The sequence below is a fragment of the Anolis carolinensis genome, chromosome 5 (genome assembly GCF_035594765.1).
Source record: "Anolis carolinensis isolate JA03-04 chromosome 5, rAnoCar3.1.pri, whole genome shotgun sequence".
NCBI classification, from domain to species: domain Eukaryota; kingdom Metazoa; phylum Chordata; class Lepidosauria; order Squamata; family Dactyloidae; genus Anolis; species Anolis carolinensis.
The window spans coordinates 153,088,978-153,116,742 of NC_085845.1; the positions used below are offsets into that span (position 1 = coordinate 153,088,978).

At 38.6% G+C, this 27,765-nt stretch overlaps 1 protein-coding gene across 1 annotated transcript; it reads right to left on the reverse strand.

Annotated features, from left to right (window-relative positions):
• Positions 1–3,126: 3,126 nt before the first annotated feature.
• On the reverse strand, positions 3,127–27,765 carry tspan8 (tetraspanin 8). Its single transcript, XM_003221157.4, has 8 exons — positions 27,428–27,765; positions 18,131–18,193; positions 16,231–16,362; positions 12,919–12,993; positions 12,660–12,767; positions 8,526–8,606; positions 7,595–7,678; positions 3,127–3,367 (listed from the first exon to the last, which is right to left on the reverse strand). The coding sequence occupies exons 1-8, from the start codon at positions 27,665–27,667 to the stop codon at positions 3,314–3,316; spliced, it is 837 nt and encodes a 278-aa protein (XP_003221205.3). The 5' UTR covers positions 27,668–27,765; the 3' UTR covers positions 3,127–3,313.

A 27,765-nucleotide genomic window follows, 5' to 3' on the forward strand; every position in this document is an offset into this window, starting at 1 on the left:
ACTCAATGATCAGGAAAATGTGTTTCAAATCTTCCAAGAGAGACAGTTGGCATGCTTTTTCTGTTATATGGCACACATTCATGTGTTTTGAAACCATAGGTGGTATTCATTTGTATGGTTACAAATCCTCCTGAGTGTTCTTATTTATGTGGTCTGGGAGAGATATGACTTACAATTTTTCTGGAATATAATTATGCACAAAAGCCAATACATAAATGACTTATAATAGTTAAAGATAATCTGTTTCAAAAATGTTTCATGGCTTTCTCAGAAAAGTCTCACAGCCAATTTTCAAATTATTTTACAAATATTCCTCTAGGGGAAATGGTTCAGATACAACACAACTTATTTAACTGTGAGCAAATGATTTTCACAGTTCTTCAGGTTTTTGGCATAATTACAGGAATGTTTAAGTTATACAAAGGAGAGTTTCCAAGGATATAGGCTTTTCATGAAAACTGGACATGTAATTATTTCTCACACTAGTGTGCATTGACTAACAAGCAAAACCAATAGTAGTAGTAATGCAGTGACCAGCAAGTTGGAACAAATTGAAGGTTACCTAGTTGCATCCAGAGCCAGGGATCTATTAGAAAGGGGATTGTGAGAAATGGAAATGAGTTTTTCCAGCTCTGTTCAAGAGATGAAATTTTCAAGCATATTTCTTGGACACAAGGAAATGCAAAAGTCCTTGTTAGGCCGTAGGTATTAAGAGTACCATTCCAGGATTTAACAGACATGCTAAAATAAATGGGACACTGATAATTGCCTATTAAATGATGGTGTTTAGAAGTCCTGTCTACCTTTTCCTAGAATACCAGAATTGAAAGCAGTTAGCAGGAGAGATAAACACTTTCATAGGACTCTGCATTGTTTAAGGAGCCCAAAAAAACTAGAGAAATCATTTTCCCTGTCCATTTCTAAGAAGGCAAAAATTGCATATTCTTTCCCCCCCACTTGAATTACCAACATTCTAAATTAGTTAGTACATTAGATATTGAATGTTTTGGCCAAATCCTTAAAAGTGCAACAAGTTCTTAAAGCTTTTTGAAATGTCCAGTTTGAGGTCAGGCAAACCAAACCCAAAAGTTATGGGATCAAACTCTTAAGTATTAAAAGTCTTTTCCCACTACAGGCCTCTTTATGATCTCAGGAAAATGAATACAAGTATAAAACCAAAGGGGCAAAAGAAGGAGGAGGAGGAGGAGGGCAGAACAAAATGCAAGAAAGGAAACATTCCCTTAATAGAAATTGTATTATTCTGTTCAGAATCTCCCAACTATCATAGCTGATGGAAATATATTTTGCAGGCTAGAGTTTGGAGATTTCTGAAACAAAGTGGCCATTCTATAACATCTTCATTTAATATATTATTTGAAGAAGGTTTTCGCTTTCTTTGTTTGTGACACTTCTACACAGGCACTAAGATCCATAATCAGTGGGTCTTTGTGGACACCATTCAACTTCCAGTCAGTTACTGGGTGCAGTGTCTATGTAAGCACTTCTCAAGGAATTTGGTCTTTTTAATCCACATCCTGACCTGGTTTAAATGACTGTGGAGAAGCAGTCTGGGTTATATACTACTCAAGTATGAGAAGAGTCACTAGTTCCTTTTGATGTGTAAACAATGCATTGCAAGCTTGACAACTTTAATCACACAGAGATTTCTCCCATTAGATTCCACAGAGTCACCCTTGGTTCCAGTTGAGTGTGTGCATAAGACTACAGACTTAGATCTAGGCATAAAATTGCAAGAAAATCCAGTTAAATTCAGTGAGGTTTACTTCTGAATAGACTAATCAGATGGCATGACAAATTGCAATATGGATAAGATATCTTATTTCAAACCCCCACTTGTAGTACTAGTTGTTTGTAAAATAGTAGCCCTTAGAATGTGGGCAGAGTAAATGGATTAGAAATTCTTTTCCGTTCAGTTTCAAAAAAGGGTTTGTTGGATTCTTCCAGATTGGTCTGAAGTTTGCAGTATAGTTCTTTGGGTTTTGCTAGTCGTTTTTAAATTGAAAAATGAAAGGCGCAGACTTTTTCCTTGTTTCAATTGGAGTAAAAATTAAAAAATAAATGCACTTCAAGGTGGGAAGTAAATCTGGCAGCTAGTATTGTGAATTTACAGAAGTTAGCCTGGGATAACAGAAATGTTAATTAAGATCTATTAAAAACAGACTGAAGAATCAGATACTGCAACCTTTCAGCATGTTTGCCCTGTCATGGAGTCTAATACAGTAGAGTCTCACTTATCCAAGCCTCGCTTATCCAAGCCTCTGGATAATCCAAGCCATTTTTGTAGTCAATGTTTTCAATATATCGTGATATTTTGGTGCTAAATTCGTAAATACAGTAATTACAACATAACATTACTGCGTATCGAACTGCATTTTCTGTCAAATTTGTTGTATAACATGATGTTTTGGTGTTTAATTTGTAAAATCATAACCTAATTTGATGTTTAATAGGCTTTTCCTTAATCCCTCCTTTTTATCCAATATATTCGGTTATCCAAGCTTCTGCCGGCCTGTTTAGCTTGGATAAGTGAGACTCTACTGTATTTGGAACATTTGGAAATCTCCTTACATTCAAGAGCTTGAATGTAAGGAGATTTAAAAGTTTTTAAAATCTTTGAGTTTTTTTTAAAAAAAACACCAAATGTCTTTAACATATAAAAGTAAAACTGACAGCTTTGTCTCCTCTGACTTTACAAGGTAACCTATTGTAAGTCTAATAAATTGACAGCCTCAGTCACATTTAATGTTAAAATGATGGAGAATAGGGATGATCCCAGGACACATATTTTGTAAGCTATGTCTAGTTCTCTGAAATGGAGAGACACATGATTTGAATTCATTCTCATTTCGAAGTGGACAATTTTATTTTATATACATTTAGAGTATTTTTTCCAGATATTATAATCAAGTGTGCATCCAATTTTAATTTGAGAGAATAGTATATCACAGTTATCAGAAATCTGGAAAGCACTGCACTGTGTCAGCAGAATATGTGACAAGTTAAATGTTCTGTTTTGTTATGAGGAAATTTCTAAATAAAAAAGCTGACAAAAAGAATATACAAAAGGTATGTGTAGCATTAAAAAAAACAGCAATGGATCATTAGTTTCCCTAATTTTAAACAGATTTTTATTTCACAATGCATGAAAATAATCATTATCCATCAGTGCTTCGGCTGTTATCATAGCAGTTGCTTCTGGCATTTGCTCTAAGGTGCCAAACCAAACTTCAATCTCTCAATCTACAAAGGTTTCTCCTCTGGCTAGTGACATAGTTCTGACACTTCAATGGTTTCATTTTCTCTGGATTTGGCAGTAGAGGCTCATTGAAAACACCATACCAAGAACCTGGAAAAGAAAGATGTTTATGGTATTATTTGGCAGCTTTCAATATCCCCCACATACAGGCGATGCACAACAAGAACATTTTGTTTGCAAACTTCTTGGATTTACGCACAGATGAAATCTGCTATGCTGAAGACTGCGTCCAAAGTAATTTTTAGAAGTATGATTCTCAAATAGTGGGATTTTAATTAAACCCATATATACCACATTATGGGAAACTTAAATTTATTGTAAAAGATGGATTGCTTTAAGGGTGAAGACATGTCCTTCCATGGAGCTCTTGTTACTGCTGTGTGCTATTTACTTAGAGCAGGGAGTAGGAATCACATTTTCCACAAGCAGAGAAAGGTTTTTCATATTTTTCTTCTGGAAAAGATAGTGCTGTCCCAGACCAAAGAACTTTTGTGAAAAAAATAATTGTGGATTTATTATGACTTCTTAGACAATGAAATTGCTTTCTTGAATTTTGTGGAGCTTTAATAACAAAAGAATTGCTGTTTGTTGTTGATCTGTACATATGACAGTTATTTGCCACTGACTAGTAACAGAACTCAGCAAGAAAGTGTTAAATCAGATGGGTTTTGGCTTAAATTATGCATAGGGAACTTCTTTATGAAAGATTTCATTTTTGAGATATCACTAGTCCATCAAGAACTAAAATGGCATGAAAAATACTGTAGGCATTTACAGGAATGAATCTCCTCTATTTCCATGTCTGTAGAAAAGATGACAGTAAAGGGTCTATAAAAGTACCTAAAATAAAAGGAGCACAGACTGAAAAATACTACTGGAGAGCTTTGAAGAGTTACTTTTTAAAAGGCGATGCCTGGAATCCCTAGACAACATGGCCAGCATGTGAGCTGTTGTTCAAAAATTAATGTTTCCAAGTTCTGCTCTAAAGCATCCATAACTGGGGCTTCTCGTATCATGGAGACAATGGAGTAGATTATATTCTTTGTTGTTGAACCTATCATAGCTAGAGGTAATTTAAACTGATTTTACTTGTATGTTGCCTTGAAGCCCCATGAGATATGATGGAGTATAAATATTTTATGCACACATGCACCAACACATTGTTGATTTTGCATGATCTTACTCAGTTTTGCATGATCTTACTTGGGTTACTGCTGTTTAATATTTTTCAAATGGTAAAAATTCACAAATGGAGACTTTCCTTTAAGTATGCATGCATACCCATATGCAAGCACTTTTTAAATTTTGGTGCTGCTTTGATTTTTTTAAATAAAGGTCAACTCACAATTAGTTTTAATTACAGCCTAATTTATACAACTCTAGAAGTGCATCCACTCTCGTAATTCCTCCTCTTTCCCACATTGTTAATTAACATATTTTTACCCCATGGTTTGCTGTTGGATCATTTATTCTTTCTTACTAACAGTCTTTTACAACCTCTTCAGATGAAATATATTAACTGTGATTTAAGTTTGCCATTCTACAACAATATTTGGAAAGTGATAAAAAAGAGAGAACCATTTTGGACCCTCAACATATAGCGATTCTAATTTTTAATAAAAATCTAAGCATGGATATTCATGGATAGATAGAAATAACACATAAGTGCACACACAAACATGTTGTTGTCATTGTGTGCCTTCAATTCATTTCTGATGGCAACCCTGAAGCAAACCCATCGTGGGATTTTCCTGGCAAGACTCGTTCAGAGTGGGTTTGCCTTTGCCTTCATATAAGGCTGAGAAAATATGACTTACCCAAGGTCACTCAATGGGTTTCTCTATCTAAGCAGGGTTCAAACTCTGGCCTCTATAGTCATAGTTCAACTCTTAAAAGAGTCCATCATGCTGGTTCTCTCTCTTTCTCAGATCATGGCTACCTCTGGATGTGTTAAATTCCTTCTAGCAGCATGAGAAGCAGAACAGTGATACTAAGGCCTCTTTCATTAGGCCAACGGATATTGCCTAATATTGGCTCCTTTTCCAGAAGAGCTGATTCCCATAGGGGTCATTCATTCGAGTACTTCAATGCCTTGGGACTAGGTAACCTGAGGGTACATCTTCTTCTATACTATTTATCTACCAGGATCTGAGGACTTCATCTAAGGGCCCATCTAAATGGGCTATATAAGTCATTTCAGGCTTAACATGGCTTTGTCCCACATTTCAAAAAGTTGTAGAAAAACAGTGTTTTTGGACCAGTGTAAACAGGCTGTCTCCTATTCTGGACCAGCTGTGGCTGTTCACACTGCCATCCCACTTTTCCTAAAATTGGGCAGCCCAGAGACAGGGGATGGCACCTTCCTTCCCTTGTTGTTCGGGCCTTAGCAGCAACAAGACATGAAAATGGCAGTGGTTTCCACCCCTCACCTTTAATGAGAGTGGCCAGAATGATGAGGCAGTTGGAGAAGGGAGGGGAGAAAGGAGGGTGTACTTACACCTTCCCCTCCTCACCTCTCTCAAATTTCTTCATTGCTTTGGTTATCATCACTACAGTTCCACATAGTGTTGATTGATACCTGTCAAGATGGCTTGGTAGCTGGCTGTGCAGACTAGATCAGCACCATCATTTGTGGTATGTGTAGATGGCCCCTAAGATTATACTTTAGATACTCCGGGCAGACAAAGCAAGACATGTAGCTATAAGTGAGAGGCCTTTTCAGTGGTGGCATCTCAGAAATGCCCATCCCATAATGGCTCACTTGCCTCCTGCATAACAGATTTGTGGAACATTTACATTCTGTTTTTGAGAATTCTTTTACATAAAGATGATCTGAGCGACTGTATATCACAATATATACCTGGCTGACTCTAAACATTCTTTCAGGAAGGCTTTATTTTATTGTATCACTGTCACAGGCTTGTCTGATTCAGGAGAGGGTCTTCTCAATGGCTGTTGCATAATTCCCCTCCCATGCAAAGTTAGCTGGACTTCTCCATACACTCCCTTCACAGGCAGTTAATTATCTTTTTATATAAGCAGGTATTTGATGATTAACTGAAAGGTATTTCCAGTCTATATATATATCTTTATTTTTATATTTTTAAGTGATATTATTACACTTTTATAAAATATTAAATAAATATTAAGAAAAATAAATATTACACTTTTAAATTTAAAGATGCAAAAAAATAGCTTCTTTAACTATGTTTTAACATTTTTATCACCAGATTTTTAGTCTGATCTTTTTTTTTTAAATTGGGTTACAAGTCTCCTTGCATCTTTTCTTGAAAAAAAGGCAGGATATAGATACAATGAAACAGATAAAATATATACGATTTTAGCATGTCTGCAGTTTAAAGTCTTTATTTTGCAGTTAGTTTTATGCCGATTTTTAATTTAATTTTTTTATCTGCTCTTAGTTTTATGCTCAACAATTTTGCTCAGTGCTTTTATTGTATAGTAGTTGTACTCTATATTTTTAGCAGATTCTATACGTCATAAAGAACTCTTACTAGTGGGCAGTTAAAAATTCAAAAAAAAATGGGAAAATATGGCAGAGGTGCCAACAGCATCATCACACCCACTGTAGTTTGTTTGTTTGCTTTAAGTACAACTAATTTTACTTTTCAAAAATAATTAATGGGTAAATAGAGTTTGAACCCTGCTCTCTGGAGTCATAGTCCAACACTCACACTACTACACTACACTAGCTTCATTTTACTATTGTGAACTTAAAAACGAACTAATGAAAGCACTTTTCATGGTTGAGTTAGTCGCAGACATGAGAAGATGCTGGTCAAACAACATACTGCCAGATGTCAAATCAGACTGTATCTCCAGATCTCTCTACCAATTATGTAGTGCCTACCTCTCTCCCCCTGTCTTCTCAGGAGCAAACATAACTCCAGTTCCCATATTAGACATTCTTGTGATGCAGCTTCCTTTTCTCTTACCCCAGGCTATGGAGGCGGTGGCAGCAGATGCCTCAACACCTATCCATTTTTACACGCATTCACTTGGATCAACTCTCTTTTGGATGTACAAAGGAATACTTGAGTATAAGCCAACCTGAATAAAAGCTGGCCAGGACCCTCAGTAAGCCAAGGGGGGGGGGGGGTTTCCAGTCCTAAAAAAGGGCTGAAAAATTTGGCTGGTACTGATTGACCCAGCTCAAGGAAGAGCCCTCCTTGATGGTTAATTTTGGCCAGTCATTATTATGCCACCTAATTTATGACAGCAGGGACAAATTGAAAATTCCAACCTGAGTTCCTTGGAGAAAAGATGAAACAGAAAGCATTGTGATAGTTTATGTACCTCAATGAATGCCAGTCCAAATGCTATTCCCATAACTATGATCATATTGTTCTCGAAAAAATCAATGATGACATCTCCACAGAACTGAAAGACAAGGAAATACCAAAATGAATACAAATCATCAGTTTGTCATGCATACTCTTCTAGTATGAAACCAGAACAGAAATGAGCTAAATTCATTGTGCTGTACATTTACAATTTAACCACTGCCTAAAGTCTCATGCTAGGAAGAAGGCAGAATATTAATTAATTAAATAAATACACCAATCAGTGGGAGCAAAAGTTACAAATCAGCATTCAGGTAAGTCAGGGAAAGGCAGAGAGTGGTCAAAATCATTTTATTTATATCAGGCATTTTGCTCAATCCCAGGATGACAAATCAGTCCGTGTTCAAAACAGCCGTTAGAAAACCGTTAGGATATGCTACTAGAGGTTCCTTCAGTCCTGCTATATGTTCTGTGTTATCTAACACAGTTTGCCTTTTAGTAGTCAATGTTTCTGTAGTCAATGTTTTCAACACATTGCGATGTTTTGGTACTAAATTCGTAAATACAGTAATTACATAATGTTACTGTGTATTGAACTACTTTTCTGTTGATTTGTTGTAAAACATGATGTTTTGGTGCTTAATTAGTAAAATCCTAATGTAATTTGACGTTTAATAAGCTTTTCCTTAATCTCTCTTAATTATCCAACATTTTCTCTTATCCAACGTTCTGCCGGCCCGTTTATATTGGATAAGTGAGACGCTACTATAATGGTAAATATGAAATCGTGTATACATTTGAAAATAGTATATACTACTTTCTGCATTTCTTGAAGTGGTTAAAAATATTAACCAGCTTCCATCCATTCATCAGGTACCAGACAACACTTTGCACATCATTGGTGAAGTGTAGTGGGATGTGACACATACTATAATTCTTCATACCTTGGTTTCGTTGCCATCTTCACAGCCTCCTTTAGTTGTCCCCCAATCTGCCTTCCCCTCAAACAAACCACAGCATTTGTTCTGAAAGAAGAGAGAAAAACAAGAAAGGGACCATGAGCATTCACAAAAGAGAAATAGAATTTGTTAGCTTTGCCAACATACTGAACATCTTGTTAAACTTTTAAGAAAGAGCAAATATAGTACTAAAAAATCATATGTAATACCAAATCAAAATTACTATTAATCACAATATTTCAATTAACAGATATTTACAGGAAGGAAAAGCTGAAGGAATAAGGAGAAGATAGGGATCTTCTAGAAATTACAATAGCCTTGGAATATTAAGGGCGCTTCCAGACAGTGTCAAAATGCGGATTTAAAAAGGGGGGCAAAAAATCCTGGGACCTGACAGCAAGTCCACACACAGATCTGTCAGTCCCTGGAAATGCTCCCCAGCAGGCCTGTAGAGAGGAGGGTTTTTTAGGGGTTCACCTCCCCCCCCCCCCCCGAAATTTTTCAGGTTAAAAAAAACCCTGGTTTACTCATGAATTTTAACTGGTTAACCAAATCCCCATGCTAAGTCTATGAGACGTAAAACATTAAGAGTCCCTCCATGCACTATCTCAAGCAGATATTGACAGGTCTGAACCCAGAGGGCGGGTGGGTCAGGGGTTCAACCCCCTCCCCCCGAAATTTTCAAAACCCCTCCCGAAATTTTTTTCTGGCTACTGCCCTGCTCCCCAGCTGTCCTCACACCTTTCTTTGAAGGGGATTTTACCAGTCTGCAAGATGGAGGGGGAATGGGGACATCTAGAGGACTTTTTAAAAAATTATCTCTGAGATGCACTTGACCCATGTACTCATGCGGAGATCCTAATGTACACACAAGCAGATTTCTTATTTTCTCTCTTCACCTAATCCTAAATTCAAGATCTGTTTAATGTAATAAAGATCAGAATAAAGAAATGGTTGCAGAAAGTTCCAATTGCTTTCCGTTTGTGCTTCCTGTGTGTGTGTGGCTCCATTTTTGGCAGCCCAATCAGATGTTTTGAACTTTTAAAATGCACATGTGTGCTGAAATAGTCAACACAAGGGCTTGGAAGGGCTTGCAGGGATAAACGGTCATGTGAAGGTGCTCATTTTTTGGGCAGAATCAGGTTTTAAACATGCTTACACATGTGTTTTTCAGCTGTGCATCTGATTCTGCCCGCACTTCCCCCAAATGTCATTTAGCCACCCCCACTCCCTTCTATCTCATTTTTGGGAGTTTTAGGCATGTGTAGAAGGGCTCTAACTATCTCTATAAATTTTGTGTGATCCAAGAAATCATGTTTTCATTTAGGTTACCAAACCTAAAACTGTTTTGTTTTACATTTGGCTGATCCCATTTTACCCAAAGACTGCATTTCTAGAAATGGGAGCCAGGAGGACTTCTGGAATAAATTACACTTAAACCTAGTTCTATGAGCTGTTTAGGGAAGTCTCACATACCAAAATAGCAGAAAAGGAGAAAAAATTCTTCTGGTATCCCAGAATGTCACTTCTGGTCAGTCCTTGGGGAACCACTGGGGGCCACTAAGAGTGGATCTACATTAGGACTATACCCATTTGGTCCCATTAATGTCACATACACACACTTTAGTCTGAACTCAAGATGGTTTTGAAAGCCATACAGTTCCCCTTCTGAAAGTCACCTCAGTATAAACGGGTATTCCTACATGTAATGAGTTCACTGTATTGGATTATTTTAGATGATACACATATAAAAGAAGTGATTTCACTTCAAAATGAGAAGAACATTATGTGTTCATACAGGGCCAGGATTAAGGTACTTCTCTCAAGTTAAAAAAAAAAACCCAGTGATTTTTCCATTTTCACAGGGGGTTTGCATCCCTATCTCCAGTGAATGTGGATGGTTGGGTGCATTTCCATTATCAAATGGAAATCCATGGTGTCAGCTAACTACAAGTAAGTAGATTGTTATGTCTTTTTCAGGGTTTGGGACCCTTACCTTGTGGCCTAAAACTCCCCATATCCTGTGATATTTGGAGAGCTATAATCCAAAAAGTAAATTCCTAACCTCTGTTTTTATCATGCCCATTATGGTCCTAATCCATGGTGCTTTCCTCCCCAAGAGAAAACATACCATCTTGCATTGAAACAGTTTAACTAAAAATAGTTCTAAGTTTGTTTTTTCACATCTGTCCTGGACAGAAAGTCACTCTCTTCAACCAAAGGCAGAATTGAGCTGTTTCAGGCACCACATAAACAAGAAGCTAAACAATCATCCTCAGCATAAGCTAAAGCAGATGTTTAACATAAACGGACAGAGAGTGTGTGTGTTTCTGTATGTGTAACGTGCATGCCTTTTTTTTCCAGAACTACCCAAGCAGGTGCTTATTAGCTTACAAATGTATTTCAGATTCTTATTAAGGAAACCAACATGTGCTTATCTTTTGTGGCTAAGAAAGGATCAAGGATTTATCACCTTTCCAGAAACAAATGCAAGTCATTTTATGATACATTTTCTCAGGTCCCATTTATACTGCCATATAAAATCCAAATTATCTGCTTTGAACTAGATTATGTAGATACTGGATGTTATGTAGATACTGGATGTTTGAAGACTTGGTTCTATATCTAAAGGCAAAATATATAGACCTAGGCAGTGACTGGTGTGAACAGAGTTTGGTTTGGCTAAGACATTGCTATGACACTTGTGAAACCCTAAAAGGGTAGCACACTTCAGCAATCTTTTCAGTACCATTCCAGAGACTGGCTGATAGCCACAGAGGATTGCGAATTGCTTGGAACAAAAAACAAAGGCTATTCTTCAGTGCCTAGTTCTGTAAATCAGCCAGCACATCTTCCTATGACTGTCTCCTAAGAACTGAACATCATGAGACAGCACTGCTACAGAAAGAGAATGGCTCAAAAGTTAGCTAGCCAAATTTCCAAAGATCAATATCCAAATATCAGAAGTAGAGATGTAGGGTTCCACCTTGGGTCCAGTTCTGTTCAACATCTTTATGAATAAGTTAGATGAAGGGTTAGAAGGCATCATCATCAAGTTTTCAGACAACACCAAATTGGGAGGGATAGCTAATACTCCTCCAGAAGACAGGAATAGAATTCAAAACATTCTTAACAGATTAGAGAGATAGGCCAAAATGAAGTTCAACAGGGACAAATGCAAGATACTCCACTAAGGCAGAAAAAATGAAATACAAAGATACGGAATGAGGGATGCCTGGCTTGACAGCAGTACCTGTGAAAAAGATCTTTTGCGTCCTCGTGGACAACAAGTTAAACATGAGCCTACAATGTGATGCAGTGGCAAAAAAGCCAGTGGGATTTTGGTCTGCATCAATAGGAGTATAGTATCTATAGTCATGCTACCCCTCTATTCCGCCTTGGTCAGACCACACCTGGGATACTGTGTCCCATTTTGGGTATCACAATTGAAGGGAGATGTTGACAACTGGAATGTGTCCAGAGGATGACGACTAAAATGATCAAGCTTCTGGAGAACAAACCCTATGAGGAGTGACTTAAAGAGCTGGGCACGTTTAGCCTGCAAAAGAAAAAGCTGAGAGGAAACAAGATAGCTATGTATAAATTTGTGAGGTGAAGTCATAGGGAGGAGGGAGCTGCTATTTTCTGCTGTCTTGGAGACTAGTATGAGGAACAATGGCTTTAAACTATAGGAAAGGAGATTCCACCTGAACATTAGGAAGAACTTCCTAACTGTGAGTGCTGTTTGGCACTGGAACTCTCTGCCCCACAGTGTGTTGGAGACTTTTAAGCAGACGCTGGATGGCCATCTGTCAGGAGTGCTTTGAATGTGATTTTCCTGCTTCTTGGCAGGGGGTTGGACTGGATGACCCACGAGGTCTCTTCCAACTCTATGATTCTATGATTCTAGGGGACTGCACAAATGACTGCAAATGATTATATAGGATATAGAGTTTAAGGAGAGGGCAGATAGGTTTTGGATTATAATTTTTGAGAAAATATGTCCTCCAGCCAACTTTTCCTCTTTTAAAATGTAGAACCCTACAGTATGTGTTTCAAGATACCCTTCTTTCTTTTGCACTGTCCAAACCCATGGAATTAGAAAATAGGTTGATTCACCTCTTTTTCAAATTTGCGAAAAGTTTCCTGGAATTCTCGATCAGCAGGTGAGTTACCTTGCAGATTAGCAGTGTATGAGTTGATACTAGTCTTCAAAGTGTCTTTAGCCTGGAAAAGAACATAAAATATAAGTAATCATATTAAAATAAAGTTTATGTCAAAGCCTAGAAAGGTTACTCTGTAAACTCCCAGAATTACAAGGATGTTTGTTGTTAATTTTTGCTAAACTTATGCAAACAGAAAAAGAAAAATGCAGTACCTGAGATTTGTAGACTGCTCCCAAAATGCCTGCTACGATTTGGAGAAGCAAGATTGCTAGTAGTCCAATGAAGAACTGAAACACAAAAGGAATTAATTACTTCAGCAGGAGGGCGAATTATGTTTACTATTATTTGTAGGAAAGGAATGCAAATGCCATATATGAGCCTACCTAAATTTATTTATTTTAGAGGTGTTTTTTTTTACTTTGCTCTTCAACCACAGAGGCACTCAGTGTGATAATTTGCCCTCGGGCTTACAATCTACTTAAGATAAATAAGTACAGTAGAGTCTCACTTATCCAACCTTGGCTTGTCCAATGTTCTGTATTATCCAACGCAGTCTGCCTTGTAGGAGTCAATGTTTTTGTAGTAAATATTGCAATGTTTTGGTGCTAAATTCATGAATACAGTAATTACTACATAACGTTACCGTGCATTAAACTCCTTTTTTTGTCAATTTGTTGTAAAGCAAGATGTTTTGGTGCTTAATTTGTAAAATCATAATGCAATTTTATGTTTAATAGGCTTTTCCTTAATCACTCATTATTATCCAACATTTTCACTTATCTAATGTTCTGCTGACCCATTTATGTTGGATAAGCGAGACTACTGTAATGCATAAGACACAATGGAGCTGTGTCTAGCTAACTGCTTGTCTCCCACTCAGGCCCCTTCAACACTGCCATATAGAATCCAGATTATCTGTTTTGAACTGGATTATATGGCAGTGTAGAGTAGATATATACAGTAGAGTCTCACCTATCCAACATAAACAGAACGTTGGATAAGCAAATATGTTGGATAATAAGGAGGGATCAAGGAAAAGTCTATTAAACATCAAATTAGGTTATGATTTTACAAATTAAGCACCAAAACATCATGTTATGCAACAAATTTGACAGAAAAAGTAGTTCAATACACAGTAATCCTATGTAGTACTTACTGTATTTACGAATTTAGCACCAAAATATTACAATATAATGAAAACATTGACTACAAAAATGTGTTGGATAATCCAGAACGTTGGATAAGCAAATGTTGGATAAGGAGACTCTACTGTATAATCCAGTTTAAAGCTAATAATGTGGTTTATCTGATTTGATAATCTGGATTATATGGCAGTGTAGTGGGGCCACAGAATAACAACAACAACAACAACAACTTTATCATTATATCCTGCCTCCATCACCTCAAAGGGATTTGGGGCATCTTACATATGGGACAGAATGTCCACAAAACATAAAAGCAAATACAATCCATAAAACAAAAGACATTAAAATAGGAGCATCATAGAATACAAGAACCCAGATTTAAAAAAAACACACTAAACATAAAAGTAAAAACAGATTGCATTGAAGCTCCATCAGACAAGATTAGACAAAAACCAATGGCCGGGATTACTAAAATAGCCATAACCAAGCTATAAAGGGCTGGGCAAGGTATAGTGCAAACAGCATACCATAGGGCTGGGGAAGTGTATGAAGTGCAAAACAGAGTACTATCTGGTAACCTAGGGACCGGGCATTTACAACTAGGGATTAGTCACTCTTGAATGCCACCTGGAACATCCAGGTTTTCAGATCACTGAGAAGGCCTCTTCTATGTCCTTACCAGCCATGCTTGTGATGGTAGGGGAAGCGAGAGGAGGGCCTCCCTGGAGGATCTTAGAGGGGGAGAGATGATCACGAAGATAGGTTGGGCTTGGACCGTTTAAGGCTTTGTAGGCACATTATTTGCCATGGACCAGTGCTACAGAATTCTGTGATTTGTAGTTTTTGAGATATTTCTGTAAGAGAGATCTACTGCCACTACTACTTCTATTACCATAGACTACTGCCATAGTCTACTAATGCTGTGGCAGTTAAAGTTTTGTCAAACTGATATACTTCTGCAGTGGGTGGCCTCTGAGTATTTATTGCTTAAGAAAACCCAATGGCTCACCATTTCTGTGGGCCCACTTTGGACAACTTAGGCCCCTTCTACACTGCCATATAATCAAAGCAGTTAATCTACCTTATTTGCTTTGAACTGGATTATATGAGTCCACACCGTCAAATCAGATAATCTAGATTTTATATGGCAGGGTAAAAGGGGCCTTAGGCTCAATCTACACTGCCATATAATCCAGTATTTGATCCCAGATTTTTTTATTTTAACTGGATTATATGTGTCTACACTACCATATAGTCCAGTTGAAAGCAGATAATCTGGGATCAGATACCGGATTATATGGCAGTGTAAAAGGGGCCTTAGCCTGACTCTACACTATAGAATTAATGCAGTATGACACCACTCTAAGGTCCCTTCTACACTGCCATACCATCCAATTCAAAGCAGTTAATCTGGATTTTATATGGCAGTACAGAAGGGGCCTAACTTACATGGTTCAGTCTTATGGAATCCTGAAGTTTGCCATTTGGTGAGGAAGCAGTATTTTTTGGCAGAGAAAACCAAGACTTCGTCAAACTGCAAATCTAAGATTCCGCATCATTGAACAATGGCAGTTAAAGTATTGTCAAACTGAATCAAAATTACAGTGCAGATGCACAAAAAGCAACATCCCACTCAATTGTTTGTTTTTCGTGTCAGGAGCAACCTGAGTCCCTTCTGGTGTGAGAGAATTGGCCGTCTGCAAGGACATTGCCCAGGGGATGACCAGATGTTTTGATGCTTGACCATCCTTGTGGGAGGCTTCTCTCATGTTTCCGCATGGAGCTGGAGCTGATAGAGGGAGCTCATCTGCGCTCTCCCCGGGTGGGATTCGAATTTGGCAGCCTTCAGGTCAGCAACCCAACCTTCAAGTTACAAGGCTTTAATCCTCTGCGCCAATGCCCCAAAGTAGGCAAATTATAAAGATGTATAATGCTCAATGAATGAGAGTTTGGATGGATCTAATGCAACTTCACTAGAGAAAGGAAAGTTTCAACATAATATCTGACTTTTTATTTATCTGTGATGAACTTCTGTCTAAAGATAGCTGCTAAAAAAAGGTTGCACAAGTGGAACCCATGGAGAACCCTTTGTAAGAAATAAAAATATCAAGTAGCAGCCTTGGAAGATCCACTGCAGTTCTTTGAAATTAATACTTTCCAATCTCTTCCCCCCCCCCCCCCCTTTTATTAAGACTTAAAGGCAGCAAATATTACAGTACTTGCCTCTTGCTTTGGGATTTCTTATATACAGCACATAAAATGTTTCACTGAAAAAAATGCACAGAGTCAAAAGGAAACCATTTGGCTAATAAGTGATATTACAATTCTGGATATCAGATTGGAAAGGTAAATGTTAAGGTTGTAATAGTGAAACTTTACCAGGAGAAGCATGCACTGGCTTTCCTTCATGGCACCGCAACAACCCAGGAAACCAAGCACCATGATAATAGAACCCACGGCGATGAGGACATTGACACCCGCAAGCAGGCTGCCAGTGTCTATATTGGTTTCCTGTGAGGACAGAGATAAACATCTTAAAGACAGATAACACTATGTAACATGATTTAAGTTCCTGGGTTATAAATGTCATGTTTCTAATTCATTTTTTTTACATAATGTAATAAAAGAAACAGTATAAGGATATACTTCATTTAAAAAGCTGAGGTAAAGCCAAATCCATTCCACTTGCCTATTGTCATGCAGAGCGATCAGTAAGAAGAGCCTTTGCACCACTGAAGTATCATGAGTTGCATTTGTGGTGTACACAGGGCCAACCCAAGAGACTTTTGTCATTCCCACTCTCTTGTCAGACTGTCCAAGGGTATCTAAGTTAGCCTGGCACTTGCGGCAGTACAAATACAACAATAATGAAATAATAAATATCAATTTGCTGCCTTTCATGAAATCCAAAATCTATTGACTTAGGTTGCTCTCTGGCTTTGGCCTTGTAATACAATTGATACTGTGTTGTCGAAGGCCTTAATGGCCAAAATTACAGCAGCCCAACAACTGATACTGGTTATATTGTATCATCATCAATAACATTTTAATGGAACAATAACATATTAAAATACAATACATACCATCCATCAAAATTATAAATACCCAAGGACATTGCATAACTATGGAAGGAGAAGACAGAGCAATTGTGACACCTATGATATATTGCCAAAACTGCTGTAGCCCCCTATTCAGGCATTCAATAGTCTACTTTAAGTAGTCACATATTTGGTGGGAAGTATAACGCTTACTCTCTCAGCTAAATGTATTCCTCACCTCAATTAAAGCTATAAGGAAAATGCAACTGGAATGCTTGGGCCACAGAAAGAGAGAAAAGAGTTAAGAGACTCTCTCTGCTTTTTATGTTCCACGTTAACTTAGAAAATGAGAAATCTTGCCAACTCATACATATTGACCCCAATCCATATAATTGGCTTGTGCATTATAAAACGAACATTAAAAAATAAAATATTAGGTGCACATAACATAGTTAATCTATTTTGTTGTCCCCTACTTTAAATTCTTGACTAGCAAAACACCCCAATTTGAAAACTCTTGATACATTGCTGGCTGTTTTAAAAATTATATTTCCTTATGGGGGAATAGTAACTAGTGGTTTCCATGTCTATGGAGGAAAGAATATCATCTTGGGAATTGTATTCAAATTTCAGATCAGAACTTTGAGCAGATTAGTCAGCCACAAACATAGTGACTGCCAACTACCATTAACACGTAATTAGGTTGTATGCTTGTTCTTGGTTTGATTGACAGAATTTTTTTCACTCACTCATACACATTCCACCACAAACAGTACTCAGATCCATACAACTCAATGCATACCTGAAAATTAAAATTCAAACTTGCAATCCTACCCCAGTCAATACAATTGTGCTTCCATCTATTGAGAGGTCACTAAATAGATGGGTAAATGTAGATTTATCTCTGCTTGTAGTGCACATTTCCATTATCTTTCTTTTATAGGACATTTATTTTGGGAACTAATCAAAAGAAAATCTATACTCGAAAATGCAAAAAGGTTTTATCACTTCTTTAAAAGCACACAGGAGAAAAACATTTGGAATTTACTTTTGCTTTTGGTCACATGCTTTGATCCAAATAGAAAAAAACCCCAACAACTTTCTAATGTCTAAAATGCAGTATCTCAAATAGCAAATATATTTCCTGGAAAAAATAGCTAGCTATTCTTAAAATACATAAGGTCCAGAGCCAAACATAAGCTTCAATATCAACAAACATAAAATGGAGAAAGAACACTTACCCCTTGACCTGATTTGCTTACACGCAGCCATATAGAGACTCCCAGAATAATGCATCCACATACCTGGTTAAGAAAAAACATTGATCAGTAGCTTATAAAGAATGTGAAATAATTACTTTGGAAGAGTTTCTTAAAAAGTATTGCAATAATCTGTTTGATTTTGGACTTCATCACACGTAGAAATTTACCCATCCTATGACACTTTCACCACAGTACAGGGACAGAGCCCGCCAGATCCCATCAAATGATGCAAAGCTACTTCCAGCGGGGCTCCTTTCCTGAACTGTGGTGAAAGTGCCATAAGAGAGAGCAATGAGAACACAGGAAGCTTCACATGTTCTTGTTGCCAGCAATGGGGTGAATGTGAGGGAAGCTGGGCATGAGGAAAGCAGTGCTGTAGGGTGAGGTGGGCTGCAGGGTGCTGGATTCCCCCAATTGCCCACTGAATTTGCCACGCTGCCTGGTGAAGCCCTCTATTGTCAGTGTGTTGGGCGACTGAATGTGATTAGGTCCTAGTATACTTGCATCTAACTGACATCATCATCTCATATGTTCTAGCTGTTCTGACTTACCAGGGATACCATATTTGCTGGTATATGAACAGGCATCACACCAGCATTTGTATGGTTTGCTCTTATATTTAGTTTGCAAGATGTTTTCCCTAAATATAATCAGTAAGCATCTATGAGGACTAGAAGCTCTTGATTTCAGTTTAATCTTGGTCCCTAATTCTAATCCTTTTTGTTGGGAAAAGAAATAGCTGGGCTTACAATCAAACTCGACATTAAGGGGAAAGTCTTACATCTCTACTTATTCCATTTTACATCCCACAGTGAGTTTTTCTCAGAGCTGTGTATCTCAACCATTAGACTCACAAATTAAGTATGTGTTTGGATTGTAGGCTCTAATAACAAAATAAAATATGGTAAATATAAAAAAGCAGAGATGAAGAAAATCCTATGGTACAGTAAACAGATGCTTCCACTATTTTTTTAAATATAGGCTCAATGTATCCTCTAATCCTCAGGTGTACCATCGGTCCTCCACATTCATGGGTTTAACTTCATGGATTTGACTATTTGCAAATTATCTGGCTGTATCCCTTGGTTACAGTCCTTCTGTCTGCTTTCCCATTTGAGCAATGATACAATGGATTTGTTTGCTAGCATCATTTCCCCTTTCTGTGGGCCAGAGATGGAATGGTCCTGCCTTCTGCCTCCTCTCTATCCAATTGCCTTTTCTAGCCCACAGCCCATTTTGCATGTAACTCCTGGCCCCATTGCATCAGGATGAGCTGAGTGTTTACATGAAGACCTACATGAGTGGAGACTCACAGCAGTGTCCTGGATGACCTCTGCAGATAATTCCTAGTCAGCTGTGGCCAGGCACTGGGCTGGATTTTTCCTGGCCCAGCCCATCAGCTCCTTGTATTAGACCAATGGTTCCCAACCTTTGGGCCTCCAGGTGTTTTGGACTTCAGCTCCCACAGTTCTTAACAGCTGGTAAGCTGGCTGGGATTTCTGGGAATTGAAGTCCAAAACACCGGGAGGCCCAAAGGTTGAGAACCACTGTACTAGATCTTGTCCCAAATGAAATCCCCTGGAAAGTTTCCACAACGGGCATGTTGAGAAAGGAGGAGGGTTGTCAGGCTTATCTTGACTAACAATCCTTTTGGGGCAGGAATGCGAAGGAACTCCATTGTCTAGAACTGCATAAAATTGAGGTTAAGAGAGAATGGCATTGGTGGGAGACTGTGACACTGTTCTGTGATGAATATGGTTTTGGGGGCTTAAGGTATTTACAGGTTTTAAGCTCTTATGGGGATCCTGTACCATTAACCATCAAGAATCTGGAGGATGTGTCATGGTTTGCAAAGGCACTGTGCCGTGTGTGTTAACTGGAACATGAAGTGCATCAAGCCGATTGGCTGAGCCTGCAAAGACCTGGGGATTGATTTGATACTGTTTCTGTTCTGCTGCTGCAGAACCAATTTGGACAAGTTTTCTGTGCTGACTGAGTACTGCTGGTGTAGAGAGCAATGTACTCAGAGAGGCCTTGCTATTTTGAGGCCTGTTTGCTGCTGAAAAAAGAGGGAGAAGAACAAGGACTGCATTCTTCTCTGAAGCAGATTTGTGGACTGAGAAAGTACTGTTTATGACCTTTGTAAGTGATCAGAGGGATTGTTGTAAATACTACTGTTTTTGATCTCTTGGAATCAGTAAAGTTCCTGTATTTTTGTCCAGCAAACCTGAGTGGTATGTTATTGTTCTGTGGGTGACTCTGGATCGCGGGCACACGTAAGAGCTTCCATTTATCATCATCAATCCATAATAGGATGAAGTGTACTATTTCCCTATTTTAGGTATCCAGAGATTGTTATACAACTTTACAGGCAGGGCTGGTGATGGAAGATAATGTGAACTTTAGTCCACCAACCACTGACAACCCAAGTTAGGAAAGGCTTATATAGAGCATATAAATGAGTTCACAACAGTGCTATGCTGCTTTTCTTTCACCTTATCCTCCCCGCCCCCCATATCCATTTGTAGTGGATGGAGAAAAGGCTGAAGTAATGAGAACACCCAGGTCACATATGCACTGCTCTTTTTATCTGAGAAATGTTGAAGCTAGGTTATTTCAATTGATTCCTGGCCAGGATATGTCATGCTACATGCTCTGCTAGCCTGCTGTGGTCCAATTGCTTTCAGCTTCCTGTTGCAGGCGTACCTATGTTTCTGTGATGCTTAAACCATGTTGCAGGTCCTTTGCTCTGCAAACAACAGCATGTTAGGCATACAAATGTTTTATGCCTCTGCTGATGATTGCAAGATGCCTTTTCATCACCAGGCTTGGAACTACATTTTCAGTGAATTGAGGGGAACATTGCCAAGAGACAGTGTGTGTGTGTTAGTATTACTAGAAGATCACTAGCTTCTACTACTTTGCCAGCCATGTGGAGGGCAAAAGTTATTAATGAGTAAGAAGGGACAAGTAGGAGGGGCTGCAACAATTTTGTTTAGCTTGAGTTAACTGGGAAGGGCAAAACTCCATGCTTTTACTGCTACAAGAGTACAAATTACTTTTGCATTTTGAATGAAATTTGTAGCAGTATAAGTCAAAGTAGGAAAGAAAGAAGGGAGGAGGCGAGGGAAACTGGGACATTTTAAATGTAACAATCAAAGTCAGGGTTGTCCCTGTTAAACTGGGATAACTGGAAAGTATAAGAAAGGTGTTGAGATCAAAGTGCTTCCCAACACCCCCCCCCCCCAAATGAAAACAAATAAATCTGCAGTAAATAAATTCCTTGTAGGTAGTAAAGTTTTACAACCTGAAATACTGGTATTTTTGTGGTGGGTTACTCTGAAACAATTTTGAAAAGTTCAAAATCACTGGAAAGTCATTTCCATAACCAGAAATGAGAGTGGTACAGCCACATAAAAGGACCCCTGACTCTTTGCTCATGCACATTGCTGCTTTAGGCCTCTGCCAAATGTGATCTATCACTCTCCATGCAGCCCATTGAATGATGAGTAAGAGAAAGAGATAGTGGAGGGAAAGAAAAGGGGTGACCCTAAGTACTAGGCACTGCCCAACTTTGATCTTGGTTTGTACTCTCAAAAGAATACAACCATACACAGGGAAAAAAAATCTCTATTCCTGCTCTAAAATATCATTGAAATACTCCATTATACCATAAATATAATTTCAAGATCATCAATGCGGTCACAGTTGTTTGAAAACTGTTTTATCCTGCCTGTTGAATCTCTGGGAGATTGCTTTGTCTCTGTCATGGCAAAAAAAAAGGAGAGAGAGAGAGAGACCCAGATTAAGTAAAACCAGCTGGATTAAATGTCATACTAAAGTGCCTAACAGCTAAAAGGTCTTGATTATTGCAGTTATCTGAAAGAGCAATCAAAACCTTCTGCTGTGTTCCAATATAATTGAGAGCATAGGAGCTGTTTCCTTAGTACACGGTAGGCAGGGAGTGGCTGTATTTGTTTAAAACATTGCATTAGCACGTCTAGCAATGAAATGAAAGGGTTACACTCCCTTTTGCATGTTTGTTCCATAACGGAAATCTTCATGCTTTATTACCACAATTCAAGGCTGGTGTATTTTAGTGTATCCTGGTCTACCGATGTATGGTATGTCCCCTGCTCTACACACGCACCAGCTTTTCCCTCTTTATCTGGTTTCCTTTGGGATCCAGAAACCGGAAGTGAGTGCTGTGACTTTGCATTTGCCCAGAATAACCAGAGACACAAAACTGAGAGGAAAATAGACTCCATATTCTAAATGTGTCATTGCCAGTTATTATTTAGCAAGTGCCTAATATGAGCTGGGTGGGGAGGTGTACAGATCATTTTTAAGCACAAGGCTTGGTCAATAGATTTATTTTGTGTTTGCGGCTCATATGTACACATATGTGCATTTATACATGCTGGGAGAGGGGAATCGAAATTGAGTGAAAGTTAAGTTGACTGCCTGATAAGATATGGGCATCCTCACATTTAAGTTCCCTATTTCCAAGAAGTATGCACACACCCAAAGTAAACCATTCCTGAGCCCTTGTGCCATTGCAAGATCTTAGCTCTATACATGGTGGAAATTCGCATTTGTCCTGACTGTAGATGCTTCTTCAGGATGAATGTTTTATCATATTGCAAACCTGCAGACTTTTTGGTCCCCTCCCAAGTTGGTGATGGTCATTGCAAAGTCCTGCCTAACCTCACTCCCTAAGCCATGTTTTCAGATATGTCTTTTTGGCCTATGTACACATGGACCCCTTCACACCTTATGAGCTGTTATGTAGAAATCCAGCACCAACCACCTCCTGAATTTTCCACCATATCACTTTCACTTGATCAGTTCACTTCCCCCTCTTTTCCACCATCTCCTTGTGAACCTGGCATAATGGATTTTTGCCTGTTCTACTATTGCAGATTTGGAGCCTTGAAGGGAAAGAGATCCCATTTTTTGTGTATTTCTACACACAAAATCTACACAGCCATATAAAATCCAGATTATCTACTTTGAACTTGATTATATGGCAATGTAGACTCAAATAATCCAGGTCAAAGCAGATAATGTGAATTATCTCTTTTGATAATCTGGGTTACATGGCAGTGTAGAAGGGCCCTCAGGAAGGAGACCTGTTTTTACACTTAGATTTTTACCCAGTGTGGTGCTAAATGCATATTGCAGGTTGAACTGCATTATATGGTCAGAACGGATAATTATGATGCAGGTCAAACTGCATTATTCGATAAAGTAGATAAACAGAGTGATACCTAAATGTCAACAAACTTACCCTTTCCTCCCTTCTGAGTGGGGGAAAGTGCAATTAATGCAGTCAAGAAGTCAAAGCACCTAAAGGCAGACAACCAATATGATAGAGACATGTACACAGGATTTTTTTTTTATTCTATATATAAGAAGGAGAGAGCCAGTGTGGTATAGTGACTTGGGCACTGGGCTAGGATTTTGGGGACTAAGGTTCACAAACCCGCTCAGTAATGTAAGGCCACTGGGTAACTTTGGGCGCATCCCACTCCTTTAGCTATAAAGGAAAGCAACCTATGAACAAATCCTGCCAACCCCCCCCCCCCCCTCACCTCAGGGTTGCCATAAATCGGAAATAAGTTAAAGGCTCACAGCAACAGCAACATGAAGTATTACATGAAGCTAGTATGAAATAATACATCTCAGACAACCCAGAGGTTCTGGGGAAAGAGGTGGTCTATATAGCACTAATATAGCTGGAGACCAAAAGGTCACCTAAGGCCAACAAGCTGTATGAAGAAGTTAATCACACATTGTCTTTGACTCCTTTCAATGAAATCATTTGAAGACTGATGAGATATTCACTGCTAACATGCTAATCAGGGCTATTTCACACATTAGGCTAAATCCAAATGTTAATCCTAACCAAAACAGACCTAGTATATCTACTTGTTAACTTGGGAAATTGGTAGATTACTTGAAAATCGACTTGGAAATCTGATAAAAACACTTAATGTAAGTCCCAATAAATTAGTGTGTCTATTCTAGTTGCATCCCTGCATAACATGATTTACATTTATTTTTTGCATCATACCAATTATACTTTTTAAAAGAGTACACCTAAATAGGTGATATATGAGTAGAGCAAATGGGTCCATAAATGTTACAAATGAGAGATCTCTAAGAACCCTGGTAATGAACTTCTCTGCTCACTTCTTGCAAGCTCAAATTTCTCTTTGCAAGACTATCCAGTGTAGTAGTATCTTCCTGTTTTTACTGTCTTCCATTTTAACATGACTTGTCATCTCAATAAATCAGGTTTTCTCATGCTATGCCCAATGTACAGCAATCTCAGTTTAGTCATCTTGGGTTGCAATGAGAGTTCAAGCCTGTTTGAATGTAGGACAGACATTTGACTTTTCAGCAGTTCACAGTATCCATAGAACTACATGATGATGTCTATCATGTCAATCAAGGTGGCACTATTGGTTACCACTCCTTGTTCAATGTATACTTTGTAGCAAAATCTAGGCATACTTCCACAAATTTTACATTTTTCAATGTGAAGACTAGGCAACATATAGCCTTCGATATACTGTTGGATTGTAGGAACATTATATTTGCACAACATAGTCAGTGATAGGGAATGATTAGGAGATACGGTTCGACATTTAGAAGCACAGAAGTGGTCCCCTATTGATTTAGAAAAATCTATATATCCTACATGGTAGCACAGCAGATTAAACCACTGAGCTGCTGAACTTGCTGACCAAAAGGTTAGTGGTTCAAATCCAGGGAGTGGGGTGAACTCCCACTGTTAGCCCTAGCTTCTGCCAACCTAGCAGTTCTAAAACATGCAAATGTGAGTAGATCAATAGGTACCACTTTGGTGGGAAGGTAACAGCGCTACATGCAGTCATGCCGGCCACATAACCTTGGAGGTGTCTACAGACAATGCCGGCTCTTCAACTTAGAATTGGAGATGAGCACGAAACCCCAGAGTTGGACACGACTAAACTTAATGTCAGAGGAAAACTTTTACCTTACTATATATCCTGCCAACATTTTTTTTCATTCAAATCATTATTAAATTATTCCAAACTTTTATTCAGAGTGGGCTTGTTCGGTTGAGAGAGTGTTACTTGCTCAAGGTCATCCGATGAGCTTTGAGGGCAAAGTGGGGACTTGATCTCTGGCTCCCCAAATTAGCTCAGCAATGATCCCTGGAACTTTGCAAACAACAACAACAACAACCAAAATATGTGTTGTCGAAGGCTTTCATGGCCAGGATCACAGGGTTGTTGTATGTCTTTCGGGCTGTGTGGCCATGTTCCAGAAGCATTCTCTCCTGACGTTTCGCCCACATCTATGGCAGGCATCCTCAGAGGTTGTGAGGTATGGAGAAAACTAAGCAAAGAGGTTAATATATATCTGTGGAAAGTCTAGGGTGAGAGAGGTCAGTGTGAATGTTGTGTAGTTAATCACTTTAATTAGCATTGAAAAGCTGAATTGGATGTTTTGGATGTTCCAATTCACCATGGAAAAAGAAAAGGAAGGAAAACTGCCATTTCTAGATGTTCTGGTCATCCGCAAACCCAATCAACAATTGGGCCACACAGTTTACAGAAAACCTACACATACAGATAGATACCTTCATAAAAACTCCAACCATCACCCAAGTCAAAAAAGGAGCACAATCAAAGCCCTGACAGACCGTGCACAAAGAATCTGCGAACCTCACCTCCTCCAAGGTGAACTCAACCACCTAAACTGGGCTCTACAGGCCAATGGATACTCCACTACAGACATCAGAAGAGCTGAAAGGCCAAGAACAAGCCATGAGAGTCAAGACAAAGATCCACCCAGAGGAAAGGTGTTCTTACCATACATCAAGGGAACTACTGACCGCATAGGGAAGCTGATGAAGAAGCACAACCTACAAACTATCTACAGACCCACGAAGAAAATCCAACAAATGCTACGGTCAGCGAAGGACAAGAGGGATCCTCTCTCTTCTGCAGGAGTCTACCGGATACCATGCAGCTGTGGACAAGTCTACATAGGGACCACCAAACGCAGCGCCCAAACAAGAGTCAAAGAACATGAAAGGCACTGCAGACTAATTCAACCAGAGAAATCAGCCATAGCAGAGCATTTGATGAACCAGCCTGGACACAGAATACTATTTGAGAACACAAAAATGCTGGACCATTCTAACAACTATCATGTCAGACTACACAGAGAAGCCATTGAAATCCACAAGCATGTGGACAACTTCAACAGAAAGGAAGAAACCATGAAAATGAACAAAATCTGGCTACCAGTATTAAAAAACTCAAAAATCAGAACAGTAAATAAAAAGCAATACTCTGAAAACAGAGGATTTCCAGACATGAATCAACCTAGGGCAGTTAACGACTCTAAACAAAGGATGCCCCAGAGGCAGGAAGAAGACAGCAGATAAGCTTTTCAATGCTAATTAAAGTGATTAACTACACAACATTCACACTGACCTCTCTCACCCTAGACTTTCCACAGATATATATTAACCTCTTTGCTTAGTTTTCTCCATACCTCACAACCTCTGAGGATGCCTGCCATAGATGTGGGCGAAACGTCAGGAGAGAATGCTTCTGGAACATGGCCACACAGCCCGAAAGACATACAACAACCCAACAACCAAAATATTTTTCCTTCTCATAATATCCCATCAACATGCAGCACAGTCCTATTTATTCTATACCTGTTGTTGTTATTGTGTGCTTTCAATTCATTTTCAATCTATGGCAATTCGAAAGCAAGGCTATCATAGGGTTAGCTAGGCAAGAATTATTCAGAAGAAGTTTGCCATTGCCTTCTTCTGAGGCTGAGAGAGTGTGACTTATCCAAGGTCACCCAGTGAGTTTCATGGCCGAGTGTGAATTCAAACCCTGGTTTCTAGAATTGCTGTCCAATGCTCAAACCATTACATCATGCCGGCTTGCTATTTACTAGAATTTAATCCATTATCTTCACAATGCTTTTAAAAAGTTCTTAAAGTAGCTTACATCCAAAGTGCTTATTCAACTTGAATTTGATGGTTTCCCTCTTAATAAATATCTCACCTTGCTCTATAACATATATCATTTTATTATTAAAGTACAGATTCACTGACATCTATATATATATATATATATATATATATATATATATATATATATATACGGTCGATGACCAGCACGAAAAAATGAACATCCTTACACTGAAATAGCTTTCATTCACATGATGATAATTTTAAAAATTTTCAAGACTTACCCAGAACAAGAAGTTGAAAAAGAACATAGAGTATTTCATACAGCTGCTTACGCCTGCCATTTTTTCTGTTTTAATCCCAGGAGCAAGAACAGCCAAAAAGAAGCAAAATCTCTTAGAAGAGTTTCCTTCCAAGTATTTTCTGCAGCAGACCCTTTGAGGAAGCTCAAGGCCACTTCCTTTCCCTTGATAAGAGGTAGGTGTGGAGGTTCTGAGGGAAAAAATGCGTATCAACTCAAACATGCATATCCTGCAGCTAATAATTAACCCTGCCTTTTGAAAAGCACCAATTGGGACTCTGTCCAACTCTGCCCCTGCATTTTCTTTCAGTTTACAGGACC